Here is a 13,646-nt window from a genome sequence, read left to right as displayed (position 1 = left end):
TCTAATTCACCCAAGCTGCAAGATCTGTTAACATACCACTGTGGATTTCAGGCTCTGGTAGACAATTAGTGGAAAGAAACCTACGTTTCATAATTTATGAGCTTTCCTTTCCTTTTTTCTTTTTCTAATACAAGGCTGGGGTTCAAGATTACCAGACATTTTCCAAGAGCCTAGGAGGGCTAGAGGATTGGATAAAGCAAGCTGAAGAAGTGTTAAAAGAACAAGACCCAAGTAGTTCATCCGATCTGTCCATAATACGGAATAGAATGGAAGAGCTTAAAGTGAGTTAGGGCAGAAGCATGGCTTTTTTTACTTGCAAAATTTGTCTGATACTAAAGTATGTTTAATGAGAACAAACACTTCAGGGAACCTTTTCCCCAATAAACTGTAAACTCTGAGTTGTTGTTTTCCAGAAGAACATAAGGATTTAAACTGTATATGTTTTATTGGTGTAATGGATGTGCCTAAAATCTAAAATTGTGCTAAAATATGAAAGGCATCTTACATGAATATCCATAAAAGCACTGATATGTATGTTCATTCTGATTCTCTGATGATCAGCATCCTAGCCCATATGCTCTGATTACTTCTTTGTTCCCTATCACTATACAGCGCCAGATGTTAAAATTCAGCAGCATGGCACCAGATATGGATCGTCTGAATGAGCTAGGATATAGACTACCCCTGAATGATAAAGAAATCAAAAGAATGCAAAATCTAAATAGACATTGGTCCATTATTTCGTCACAAACCACAGAAAGATTCAGGTGGGACAACTTATAAAGGACCAAAGTGTTAACTTGGACTGAATGGAGGTTTAATGTAGCACGGTTAAATAAATGTGATGCTTCCAGGCTTGGTTTTTAAACTTATTCTATAGTTGCATAAGATTGGGAGGAATTAAAAGTTTGGTGGGTTCAATTGTGTTCCTGAAAGCAGAATAATCTCCATTAGTCTTCCTTAACCTGGTACGTTACAGATGTTTTGGACCACAACAGTGATGGCTGGGGCTTTTGATAATCCATAGTATCTGGAGGATACTAGGTTGGGAAAGCTAGTTCTGCTTGTTTCTATAAAAATGTGTTGTAGTGCTGCAGTTTGGCTGTCAACAGGTGCAAACTACAGCATGACAACACATTTCAGCACAAATGAAAGGTTGCGGATGGGCAGCCCCAGCAAACCTTGGAGGGGGTAGCCACAACAGGCTGCAGCAGCCCTTCTCCCCCTGCCCCAGCTCAGCTAGTTCCTCTGCCTGCCAACTTTGGGGCTCTCCTTGAAGTGAACAGGGGCACAACCTCATGTGTGTGTGCACACAGTGTTAGCACCTGTGGGAAGCTTGAGAAGACGCATTCCTGAAACTGCCCTCCTGTACCCACTTACCTAGCAGTAATCTCCTGTACTTTTTACTGAATTTTCTGAAATAGCAACAATGAGCTAATCACTTCATTTATTGAAATGGAGGTTGCTTTGCTAAATCAGTTCTTCCAAAATGAAGGCAGCTGTGGGATTTTGTTTATGAACTAAAGGCACATTTTAAATGGGGAAAACATATTCTTCTAACATTCAAACTAATGAAAGAGGCAAGCAGAAATGTGCATGTTTATCTACGATGTGGTAGTTGTTTTAAATTAATTTTTATGTACGTACTTTTTAAAAAATACCCAGGATGAATAAATAAATAATCTCGTTTAGGCCAAAGTGAAGTGAAATGGCTCACTTAAGAACTGCTGTAAGTTTGTTTTAGCAAGCTCTGAGGTGTTACTGAATCACTCTTTTATCCTTACAGTAAGCTGCAATCCTTCATGCTGCAGCAACAGACCTTCCTAGAAAAATGTGAGACTTGGATGGAATTCTTGGTTCAGACGGAACAGAAATTGGCCGCTGAGATTTCAGGAAACTACCAACTTCTTTTGGAACAGCAGAGGGCGCACGAGGCAAGTTGTAATGAAAGAATGAGCAAACTGACAATCCAATCTGTGGTTGGATTGATCAGTGGCTTGTAGATTGCAACCATTACAACTGTAAGCGTTTATTGTTCAAGTGTTAGGTTTTGTCATCTTCCATACACCTTCTTCACTCATTCCGATTAACTGTGATATATGTGAGCTGGAAGTGCATTGGTATTAGCCGTAGCAACTGCTGTGTGTGAACCACTCTAAGATCTATAGATATGAAGGGTGGTATATATAAATTTAATCAATAATAATGAAGAAGAAGATGAATTTCTGCACAATGTACTGTGCAAGATGATTGTTGAGAGTGCTTAGTCTGAGTACCTGAGTCAGGTGTTAATTTATCTGAAGCCTTACTTTGTCAAATGATTTTCATACTTTGATTTGCTCAGTCCATTCCTCATCCAGGTGTTATCTATCTATCTATCTATCTATCTATATTTCATAAAATTTATATATGATTTGATTGTAAAAGCAATCTCAAAGCTGATTACAAAAAGATAAAGCAAGAAAATCAAGAAAAAAAATCACAACCATATTTTAAAACACACAAAAGTTAAAATGCTAAAACATATTACAAATTACCTCAAGTATCTAAGGATCTGACTAGGCTTGTCTAAGCAATAATGTTTTTAGCAGGTGCCAAAAAGAGTACAGTGAAGGTGCCGGCTTGATCTTAGCAGGGAGGGAGTTCCAAAGTGCAGGAGCTACCACACTAAATGACTGAGGACTTAGAAATGCAAATGGGTATTATATGGTACCTGTAGTTTGCCAATTCCACCCATTGTAGCAGTCGAGTGGGCACATGTAGGGTAAGGCAATCCCCTAGGTAAACTGGTCCCAAGTTGTTAAGGGTAAATATATTATGGGGTACATTACTTCCTTCAAATCCTTATATCATCTGCAGGAGACCTGGTTTTGAGTATATATAAAAACTTCAGTTAAATAGATGGCTCTGTCTGGGTGTTATTTTTTCCACAGGGTGACATTGGGAGTTCGGTTGTTGTCTCCTGCTATCCTCTCTGTTGAAAGGTCATAAACTGAACTGGCAGATCTGTGGTTATTCATCATCAACATTATCAAACCTTTTATGGGCATCACATACAAACATCCAAAACAAATCAATACAGAATTACCACTTCCCCAGTGGCACAAAACATTTGCTAAAAGAAAGGAGGCAGAGCAGTCTATCGTCGCATCTCTAGGTCTCCAGGGAGATCAGATGTCTGCAGTGTATTTCGATGACAAAAAACGAAATAGAGATATCTTCGTTACTAGTAATTTACAGCTAGCATGTCAACAGGATATGTTCACTTTTTATATGGAGAGCCACTAGGGTTAACAATCCATCCAAAGGCCTACCTTTCTGCCACATTCCACAATAACAACTGCAGAGAGGAATTTTGCACCAGGTTCCCAACCGTGGCAAAAAGTCAATATAGGTGCATGTCGGAAGGTTGGCTATCACTTGAAGCCCCAGACAGTTCCTGATGTATTTCCTCCACTACCTCTGGGGCATCGGTTATTAGTCTGTGGACCCTGGTGTCATTTGCTAAGGCAATGGGGGGGGGTCTTAGTTGAAGACAATTAAATCTGTCTCTGATTGTCTGTGTGTTGTGTTTCCCTTGGGAGGAGTGTCATTTGCCGATGGCTGATCGGGTTCCAGCCGGGGTAAAGGATGGTGAATTTCGAGATTAACCAAGGGGCTAATAGAGTGTCCTGTATTTGACTTATCTAGATTGGGCTGGTGTTCTTTGTGTAATTGGCCTTTTTGCTCTAAAGTTTTCCTCTCCAAGGGAGTGTTACGGCTGGGTGCATCACGTGTAACCTGCCGAATGAACCACTGGCCTATAGCAAGTGCCCTCCAACAAAGTGGGCATTGATTACCTGGGGTCGGTCCGGCAATACGACAAATTTGGCAGTAGTTGTTTTCGTTCTGTGTCTTTAAAAACTCGCCTCAACTCAATATTATAGACCTGTAAGAGGGCCCTATATTTCAGGAGCTTTTTAGGATTCGGGAAATGTCAGCATGAGTCTAGTGTGCTGGAAGTCTGTGCAAAGCAGGTTTATCACAATCAGATTGCCACACTGGATATCTAGTAAAAGCTTAAAGTTTCTCTTCACACTAGCGATTGATTTCCAGTAAGGCAGCATACCTTTGAAAGGCTATATATTGAGAGCTACTTGGGTGTTTTGTAGGCTCAAGTCCCTACTTTCATTTTTTTTTTTTTTTTGCTATTTGTAGTCTCTCGGTTGTCGGATCCAGACCAGTTACACCCCTGTGCACAGTGGTCTTGGGGGAGGGCAATGCTGCAGTCAATCTCATTAGTATCGAGGGAGCTATTACTGGCCGCCAAAAGCACCAACTCAGCCAGGAGTGGTGTTGTCTTTTCTAGTTTGGTGTTAATTTCCCCCACTGTTCTTGCAGTAGTAGTTCATAAGATAGTTCTTGCAGTAGTGGTTCATGAGATAGTTCATAGGCGCTCATCTCAGCGTTCTCCCCTGGGTGGTCTCCACCTGTTAAAGCGTCCCCACCTTCCTGGGAATGAACTCTGTTTGATGTAGTAGGTTCTGAATTCTGGGCTCTTATGAAATCATCCAGTTTACTCTGCTTGCACTTCTGCTGTGGGCTCACTTGTGGAGATGAAGCCGATCGCTTCTTTTTCTTAGACATTTTCACGGAGATGCAGCTGCTACTATTTTCTGCTGTAAATCAGGAAACCCTGCGTCCTTCCAAGAGTAGGGCGTTTGATCTCCTCTCCTGCTGATAAGTAGTTGGTAGATTGAGTCAAGCTGGAGTTAAGGCTTTCTCTGAGACTTTCCAGGGCTTTCTCTAAAACTTTTAGCTTAAACTTTGTGAATATAGTAATTAAGAAAAAGATACCGAGCGATAAAATACTAGAACTGATAAAAGCTAATAAAAAGCTGATAAAACTAATAAAAACTGCACAACTGACGCGGAGCTCAAATCGGTGCTTCCTCTAACGACGCCATCTTGGATGTGAGGGCGATCTGGCTGCAACATCTGTCACCGCATTGATCTGTGGTTATTCATATGCAGGATCCTAGGATATTTATTTTTAAAGTGGGTGGGAGAGAAATAATGCCTCAGTAGGTCAGTAACTGAAGCCCTTTTTATCTATCAGGTTAAACATGTTAATATACCATTGCATATTCCTTCACCTGTAATGTGATTCTTCTGTCTCCATTTTTAAAGTCTTCCATTGTGGAAAGCTAACAGTGGAGCTTATTGCCACCAGAGGTCTCTAGGGAACAGGCTGTAAACATGTGGAAAGCTAACAGTGGAGCTTATTGCCACCAGAGGTCTCTAGGGAACAGGCTGTAAACATAACGAGGAATTCTCAGCCACGATATCTTAAAAGTTGAAGAAACAATGTGTTTGTTTGTGTTTAGAACACAGTATGCTTCCAGGGTTTTTCCCTTTAAAATGAAGTTTCTTCCCCTGTTGTGTAACAAAAGATTAAACAAGCAAAAGGAAAGTCTCCAGCAAACACAACTTGAAATGAGTTGCTTATACACCATATAAAGCAACATACTATCATTAATATAAAAACAGGATTAAAAATTTAGTGCTCTCAATTTTCATGGCATAGACCAAATAACTTCTGAAAACCACAAAAAAACAGACACTTTGATCCTGATTACTTAACTAGTCATCCAGGCTTTGGGAAACTGTACTTAGGTCAATTGGTACCAATAACCAGTTACTTTGTTTGTTTAGAGCAGTCTATTAAAAAAGCTGAATTCTAAGAATACTGACTAAGTGGAAAAATTGTTTTGGAGCCAAATTCTTCAGTGTCCTTAAGCTTATTTGATTTCTCCCCTTTCCTTCTTTTTTAAACTTATAACACACTAGTTATTCCAAGCAGAGATGTTTAGTCGGCAGCAGATTTTACATTCCATCATCTTGGATGGTCAGCACCTTCTTGAGCAAGGACAGGTGGAAGACAGGTAAGAATGTACAGAACTTGACTCTTTATAATTCTGCAGAAATTTTCTCTGTTCTACTCAAAGTGTCAACCACATAGATTGCAAAAATTGTTGGATTTTCTGAACACATGCCCGTGTTTTTCCCTCTGAAAAAGCAGTTGCTCAGTTAGCAGTGGGTCAGCACAGGACTGCTGGCATTTTGCATACACAAATGCATACACACTAATTCCAGCTACATCACAATTTCCATTCTGTTTTGCTGCACAGAAGCTTCCACAGCCAGCTGGTGAGTGGGCTGAAGGGTTTTGTTGTTGATTTGTTTCCCCCTGCTTTCTTGTACAACTGTTTGAACATCCAGCTGCCAATTGTGTTCTTCAAATGAAAGTTAAATTGGATAGTTCATTCAGAAGAATAGCCTGGGAAATTGTCCACACCAGCAAATACAATATTCAGATTATTATAGTATACCTAATGATAGCATTTCATTTTTCCTTCCAATTTAGTATCATTATTTGTGCTAACACAAATTGCCAGGGGAAAATAGACTCCAACCTGCCTTTTCCTAGAAAAACTCTCTTATAACCTTTACAACTAGAATGCTAGAAGAGCCTTCTGGATCAGACCAAAATCCAGCCTCCATGGCATGCGGAATGCCCCCAGCAGAGTCTGAGCACATTAACACTCTTTCCACTTGGGATTCCCAGCTGCTAGTCTGTAGAGACATACAACTTCCAACTCTGGAGGTAGTATATCTCCATAATAACTAGTAGCCATTGACAGCCTTATCCATCATGACATGGTCTAATCCTCTTTTAACACCATCCAGTTTTGTGGCCATCACTGTCTCCTCTGGTAGCAAATTCCAAAAGTTTAATTATGCATGAAGAAGTACTTCCTTTTGTCTGTCCTGACTTCCAGCATTGTGCTATATTGGGTGATCCCAGGTTCTAGTGGTGTGAAAGAGAGAGAAAAGCTTTTTTTTGGGGGGGTGTCCATTTTCTCCATACCATGCATAATTTAATTATTTTATGTTCCCTCTTACTCAACTGATGTAACCTTTCCTCATAGGGAAGTTCTTTTCTTAAGGATGTCAACTGGGCCCTGTGTTGTTATCATTGTTGATCTAGTAGTCTGTTAGTAATACCTAGGACTTTTTCTCTTGATACCACTGTTGGCCACAGTTCCTTGTATTCCTCTCCTGGAAAAAGTAAGTTCAGGCACAGTGATCTGAAATTGTATATTTTATTGTTGTAAGCTTCCATGGAACCTTATGGTAAAGGGTGGATAAGAAATAAAAGAAAATAAATCTTCCACAGTGAGGACAGCTGCAAATAATTATTTTCCTCCTTTAGCACCCCTTTGGACTCTCTTCTCAAAAGTCCTGTTGACTCTCTAATGAAGATGAAGTTGGAAGATGTGGGAGATGTAAATGCTGAGTTTAAGCTTCTTGGGCACTGGGAAAAAATATTAGGCAACCAAAGTTCTTTGAACCCCGCTTTTCTTTCTGAAGTAGTGCTATGCCATTATTTTTCTTCAGTCCATTGTTGTGCTTTCTTAAAACTGAACTTTGCAAGAGATCACAGTCTGACCAACTTTTGTTTACCCCTCTTTTTCATCCATCTTACTCAGGCATCCCCAAACTGCGGCCCTCCAGATGTTTTGGCCTACAACTCCCCTGATCCCTAGCTAACAGGACCAGTGGTTGGGGAAGATGGGAATTGTAGTCCAAAACATCTGGAGGGCCGAAGTTTGTGGATGCCTGATCTTACTGATATGTACAAGCAGTTGTGTACATTGCCAAGCAGCACAAAATGGAATAAATTTCATCAAAATATTCTTTTTCAGCTTGTGCTTTTATCAATGTACTTAGGTGATTGTTCGTGTCAGTTGCTCAGGTGGAAAAATTAGAAGTGCCCAGGAGGAACTGATAGCTGTGGCAAATTTTGCATGTATTGATTTCAAAAATTACTTTTGACATTCTTAACCTTCAGTCAGAAGGAAGGTGGAGCAGAGTGAACCTACGGAACAATCACAGGGATGCATTCATCCCTAGAGTGTTGAGGAAAATGCACTTCAGGAAGAACGTTTCTCATAGAAATTCTCTGGTCTAGACAAAACATACAAGTGTTTATATGCTGATAAATGCTTAAGCCAAGATTAATAAATGGCCGAGTCTAGGAATAAAATGGAATATATGTACACAGGACATATCAGAAGCCTGGTGGAATTTTGCGGTCTTTATAATCTTCCCCTTGAACTTTGTTTTTGTTTGCTCCTTATCTGCCCTCATTGATTCTTTCAAAGAAATTTGCAGACACTCTGTGGTATCACAATGAAACATTAGAGACAAAGGTACTGAGTATTCCAGCTGCCTTAGCTTTCTTTAGCTCCTCTGATCACACCAGAAGTACGGTAATGATACCTTAGAATTGGAGCTCTGACATCAACCAATTTTTGTTAAATTAAAGCATATGTTCACAGACCCTAAAGTTTTTGGAAGCTCTCTTGGTGCTGTTTGGCTGAATGACAGATATCAAAATCCTTCATTTTGTGTCCTTTCTTCTTTATAGGGATGAGTTTAATCTGAAACTAGCCCTCCTCAGTAATCAGTGGCAGGGGGTGATTCGCAGAGCCCAGCAGAGGCGGGGCATAATTGACAGTCAGATTCGCCAGTGGCAACGCTACAGAGAGATGGCAGAGAAATTGCGCAAGTGGCTGGTGGAGGTGTCTGGTCAGACAGCAACTGGGCTGGGCAATGTTCCTATACCACTGCAACAGGCTAGAGCATTGCTGGATGAAATGCAGGTAAACCTTGGCAGGCCCTTAAAGTTATAAAACTGGAATTAAGTGCAATTTTGCTGTAAGTAAAAAGTGAATACATTCATCAGTTGTAGCTGCAACTGGTATAAAATACATACAAAGGATGTCATCAAAAATATCAGCCTAGCATCTGGCTGATTCCCCATTAGCCATATCCAATTGCTGCTTATTCCCCAGATTTGCTGTGAATGGCTTGTTCCAGGTGCACTTATTTGGTGTACATCTTTAGGGAGTCCTTGAACTTTCTTAATGCTTGCCAGCTGAGTTCAAATCTTATATACAGATTCATAGTGTAGATAGGTATGAAGTATTGGGAGTTTGTAGTAACTGGGGGGGGGGGAATAAGACAATGAAAGGAGTCGTCTCTCTTGCAGTTGTGCTGATAAACAGTAAAAGAAAAGGATAATAGCTCTAAAGTTCTGAAACTGAATATGGGGAAAGGGAAGGGAGGCATCAGATACTATTTCTGAAGGGTAGCTGATGCTACAACATTCCTGTATTTTGTCAGTGCTGCATGAGAGAAACTGGGAGACCAATGTAAATTGCTGAGCATTCTAAGGAAGAGTGAGATGTAATTTCTTTTAAAAAGGCTTTGCACATATTTTGGTAACATATTTTGTAACTATCATTTTCAATATATGGGGTGGCCTCCCAGTAGTAGGAGGCATGTGTGTAGAGGGATAAAAGATAGAGGGGGAAGGGAGTTATTTTGGGAAAGATACAGAGAAAAATTGAAAGGATTCATAAAAAAGAGAAGGGAGGGCAGAAAAGAAAGGGCGAAGAAAGAGAAAATAGCTTATTTCCCCCCTTTCTTCCAAGGCTTGAGGAACAGCAAATGAAATTGTTGGTAGGTGCCTCTTTACTGTAGATAGTACTAGTTATTTCTTTGATGTAAGACAGGAAACTATTGTAAAAAAAAATCTTCTTTAGATAAAAAGAATAAGACTACTTATAATGGTTTGGAATTTAGAATCAAAGAAAGTATTATGGGGGGAAAAACAAAATGATGCTAAAAAAATGTAATTGGTCTTCGCAGCTTAAAGAAAAAGTTCTCCTTCGCCAGCAAGGAAGCTACATCTTAACAGTGGAAGGAGGGAAGCAGCTGTTACTCTGTGCTGATGGGGAGACAGAAACATCCCTACAGTCTGAACTTTCAGAAATCCAGGAGTGCTGGAAATTGGCTAGCCTCAAACTTGAGGAACAGAAGAAACAGCTTACATTCTTGTTAAAAGTAAGTTCACTTAATGAATTCACTACTTCAAATAATGCTGTTTTATTATGCCTCTGTGAGAAAGACAAAGTCACTTACCCCAGCTCTGTCCATGTCTCTGTTCATAACTGCCTTCTCATATCAGGGGTGGGGGACCTGTGGCCTTCCAGGTGTTTCTAGACTCCAAGTCCCATCATCCCTGCTCACGTTGGCTGAGGTGGATGAGAGTTGGAGTCCAGCAACAACTAGAGGGACCCATGTCCCCCAGCCCTGCTTTATATAATGAGAACAAGATCTCATCTCTACTTTACATGATTATGTGCAAACTAGTTAAAACACTCGGAGTAACTTTGAGGGAAGCATGGATGCCTTGGCCAAATGCATCACTTTTCTTTTCTTTTTTTTGTATATTCTCTGTATTTCTTCCTTGCCCGGATCCTGAAAATTACATTCATATTGTCTTTCCCCACACCCTCTCCGTTCAGGACTGGGAGAAATGTGAAAAAGGCATAGCAGATTCTCTGGAAAAGTTAAAATCATTCAAGAAGAAGCTCTCCCAGCCGCTGCCAGACCATCATGATGAACTCCACACCGAACAGATTCGTTGTAAGGTAAAACACTCCTGCATAACAGACTCTGGCCCTAAACGAGATGCTATATAGCTGCAATGGTATATAAGTGGCTGCGGCAGCCATTGTTCAGAAAATGAGGCAGGCTAGCCTATACTACTGGGCACCCAGTAGTCAAACCAGATGGGGGGGGCAATGATCAGATGTCCCAACATCTCAAGTTTTGCTTGAAAGCAGCCCCTAGAAGGGCTCCAGCTTTGATCAGATCACCTGTGCTGGGGGAAGGATGTTTCAAAGCCAGAATGTTTGAATTGAGCCAAAGAACCAGAACCCAGATACTTGTTTTTTGTTGCTATTATTTAGGATAGGAAGCTTTTGATAACTATTTTTATTTAATTATAATGACTTAATGCTAGAAAAGGGTTTCTCTTCTATACCGGTAGTACTGCACTGAATCACCAAAAGCAAATAATAAATGTGTATTTCTCAAATATTCCAATGCCTCATAGAATTTCTTCTTCCAATCCAGGAGCTAGAGAGTGCTGCTGAGGGGTGGACAGATGATCTTGCCCACCTGTCTCTGTTGAAGGAGACTCTGTCCTCTTTTATCAGTGCAGATGATATATCAGTTCTCAATGAGCGCATTGAACTACTGCACAGACAATGGGAAGAACTCTGTCACCAGGTAAAGTAGTAGAACTAATGGGGGGGGGCGTTCACCATTAGGTTGCACCAAACCTTTAGGTCAGAACAGAGAACCAGTGGACATCTGGAATGTTGAGTTTAGATGGGGGAAATTTGGGTTAGAATTTCCTGCTCAACAATGAAGCTCCCTTGAGCAGCCTTGATATAGCTCTAGGAGCTGCTTGAAGGAAAGTTGGTATGTATATGTGTAATAAAGAGACATAGTCCTATTGGCTGAAAAGTTTATGGGGTTGTCTTAGACACAAATGGAGCTCTATTGGGACTCTTTGTATGGACTTCTGTGAATAGACAGTAGACTTTACTTGAGATTGAATCTCAGCTACATGTGCCTGCTCCCCACCCGTTCCCTTTTGTTGTGTTTGTAGTTCTGTTTTGCATAATAGTCTATTGAAATTGTTCAAAAATAAATTTATAAATTGGGGGCTTCCATATGATACTGCTTTTGTTATACAAAGCTCTGAATGCATGAACAGCATGCAGAACAATTGTAGGATTAGTTTCAATTTTGAGTAGAAAACAGCATCATTAATAATAATAATAATAATAATAATAATAATAATAATAATACCCTCTAAAACCAGTAAGCAACTTCCAGTGCAATATGGGAACCAGTAAGAAGTTACAGACAGTTGCACCAGCCCAGGAAGCCCCTAACTATTCATTCAATTAGAAAAAGTAAGGATTTACATGCTACGAACCCAGACTTACCAGCCTTTTGCCATCTGATGGTTATACTGTGCGCTAGAGGAGTATTTACAAGCAAGGTTGCTAGAACCACATTTTTGCTAATACTAGTGTGTGGAGAACCGCAACAGGAAATGTGGTATCATTTGCATCTCAGTTTGAAATACACAAAAACGGGGGTCTTCTGCAGTCATTTTATGAAGTGTTCACTTCCTCAGTGGAGATGCTTATGTAAACTCAGAAGGAGCTGCACTTATAGAAAAGACGAAACAGCTGCAGTAAGTAGGATGCCGTTAGATTGTAGTCATACAATTGCCTTGAAAAATAGCAGGGCATTTTCTCTCAAGGTCTTCTTGAATCTGCCTAATCTTCCTTTAGTCTACATTTTAAGATCAAAACAGAGTACTTATGATTTCATACACAGGGGTCATCTTGTTAAACCAGACATCTATTATTTTCCTGCTGTACTGTCTCCCCAAGACTTTCTGCTTATTGCTTTTTTGATGTCATTCTTCATGTCTTTAGATGTGTTGGCTAGAAAAGGACAAGCAAATGCCTGAGTCATCCATGGGACTTGTGGCCAATGGGCGTATTACTTGTATATAATCTGGTGCCAATAGTGGGCATATTTATGGATTGAGTTGCCAATTTACATGCATGGCTTTCATTTTAAAAATGCCTGTTGGACAAATACAGATTAAATTATTAGTGTGAGCAGTAAAAGTACTGGTATTTCAATCTAGATCTGCAGTGACTTAAAGTTTGCCTCAGGTCTCATTTCACGATGAAGTCTTCCTCACATGCCAAATGTTAAGATGATTTTTGTCCCCCCCCCCCAATTTAAAGTATGGATTCAAATAGCAACTCTCTGTTTCCTGTTAACTCAAGGCAAACCTAGACTGGCCTCCTATATTTATTTATTTTAATGTATATATGTGTGTGTATGAAGAAAAAAATATAAACCAGTTAATAAAAAAAATCTCTAAACAGTGTACATAAAACAATATAAAATCAATAAATGTAAAATAAAACCCATGTATACATAACTAAATTATGTCTCTGGATTGGCTTGCTGAAATCATTTTATTTTATTTTAGCAGGCATCTAAAACAGTATAGCAAGGGTGCCTGCCTAATGTCAATAAGCAGGGGGTACCAAGGGACCCAGGTGGCGCTGTGGGTTAAACCACAGAGCCTAGGGCTTGCTGATCAGAAGGTCGGCGGTTCGAATCCCTGCGACGGGGTGAGCTCCCGTTGCTCGGTCCCAGCTCCTGCCAACCTAGCAGTTCGACGGCACGTCAAAGTGCAAGTAGATAAATAGGTACCGCTCCAAGCAGGAAGGTAAACAGCATTTCCGTGTGCTGCTCTGGTTCGCCAGAAGTGGCTTTGTCATGCTAGCCACATGACCTGGAAGCTGTATGCCGGCTCCCTCGGCTAATAACGCGAGATGAGCGCCGCAACCCCAGAGTCAGTCACGACTGGACCTAATAGTCACACAGAAATACTGACTTGTACCCTTTCAGCTTATATGGAGATCTCCTTACTTCAGCATACCTAGGACAGTAGAACAGAGCCTGTGCATGATACTGAAGACTACAGTTCATCTTTGTGTGACCTCCCCGTATTTGAAGCTGCCTTCCTGACTTAAATGGGATTTGATCCAGAACTATCCTGAGATTAACCATGATCATTAAGCTGTTAAAGGAGTCGTGAAAGGTTTTGTCTTCACTTCTCTCTTCAGTTCAGAAACACCTGT

General features: G+C 40.4%; 1 protein-coding gene across 18 annotated transcripts in view; it reads left to right on the top strand.

The window, feature by feature from the left end:
* SYNE1 (spectrin repeat containing nuclear envelope protein 1) overlaps positions 1 to 13,646 on the top strand; it is a 296,175-nt gene that overhangs the window by 224,720 nt on the left and 57,809 nt on the right. For all 18 annotated transcript variants that reach the window (XM_088667313.1, XM_088667312.1, XM_088667311.1 and 15 more), the window contains 8 exons: positions 135 to 281; positions 613 to 767; positions 1,787 to 1,934; positions 5,830 to 5,924; positions 8,474 to 8,708; positions 9,760 to 9,954; positions 10,419 to 10,544; positions 11,032 to 11,187. In XM_088667313.1, the coding sequence (XP_088523439.1) occupies positions 135 to 281; positions 613 to 767; positions 1,787 to 1,934; positions 5,830 to 5,924; positions 8,474 to 8,708; positions 9,760 to 9,954; positions 10,419 to 10,544; positions 11,032 to 11,187 (1,257 nt within the window). The remainder of the gene's footprint in view (positions 1 to 134; positions 282 to 612; positions 768 to 1,786; positions 1,935 to 5,829; positions 5,925 to 8,473; positions 8,709 to 9,759; positions 9,955 to 10,418; positions 10,545 to 11,031; positions 11,188 to 13,646) is intronic.

Source organism: Zootoca vivipara, chromosome 3, assembly GCF_965207765.1.
Source record: "Zootoca vivipara chromosome 3, rZooViv2.hap1.1, whole genome shotgun sequence".
Taxonomy (NCBI): domain Eukaryota; kingdom Metazoa; phylum Chordata; class Lepidosauria; order Squamata; family Lacertidae; genus Zootoca; species Zootoca vivipara.
This window is presented reverse-complemented; position numbering and strand designations above follow the sequence as displayed.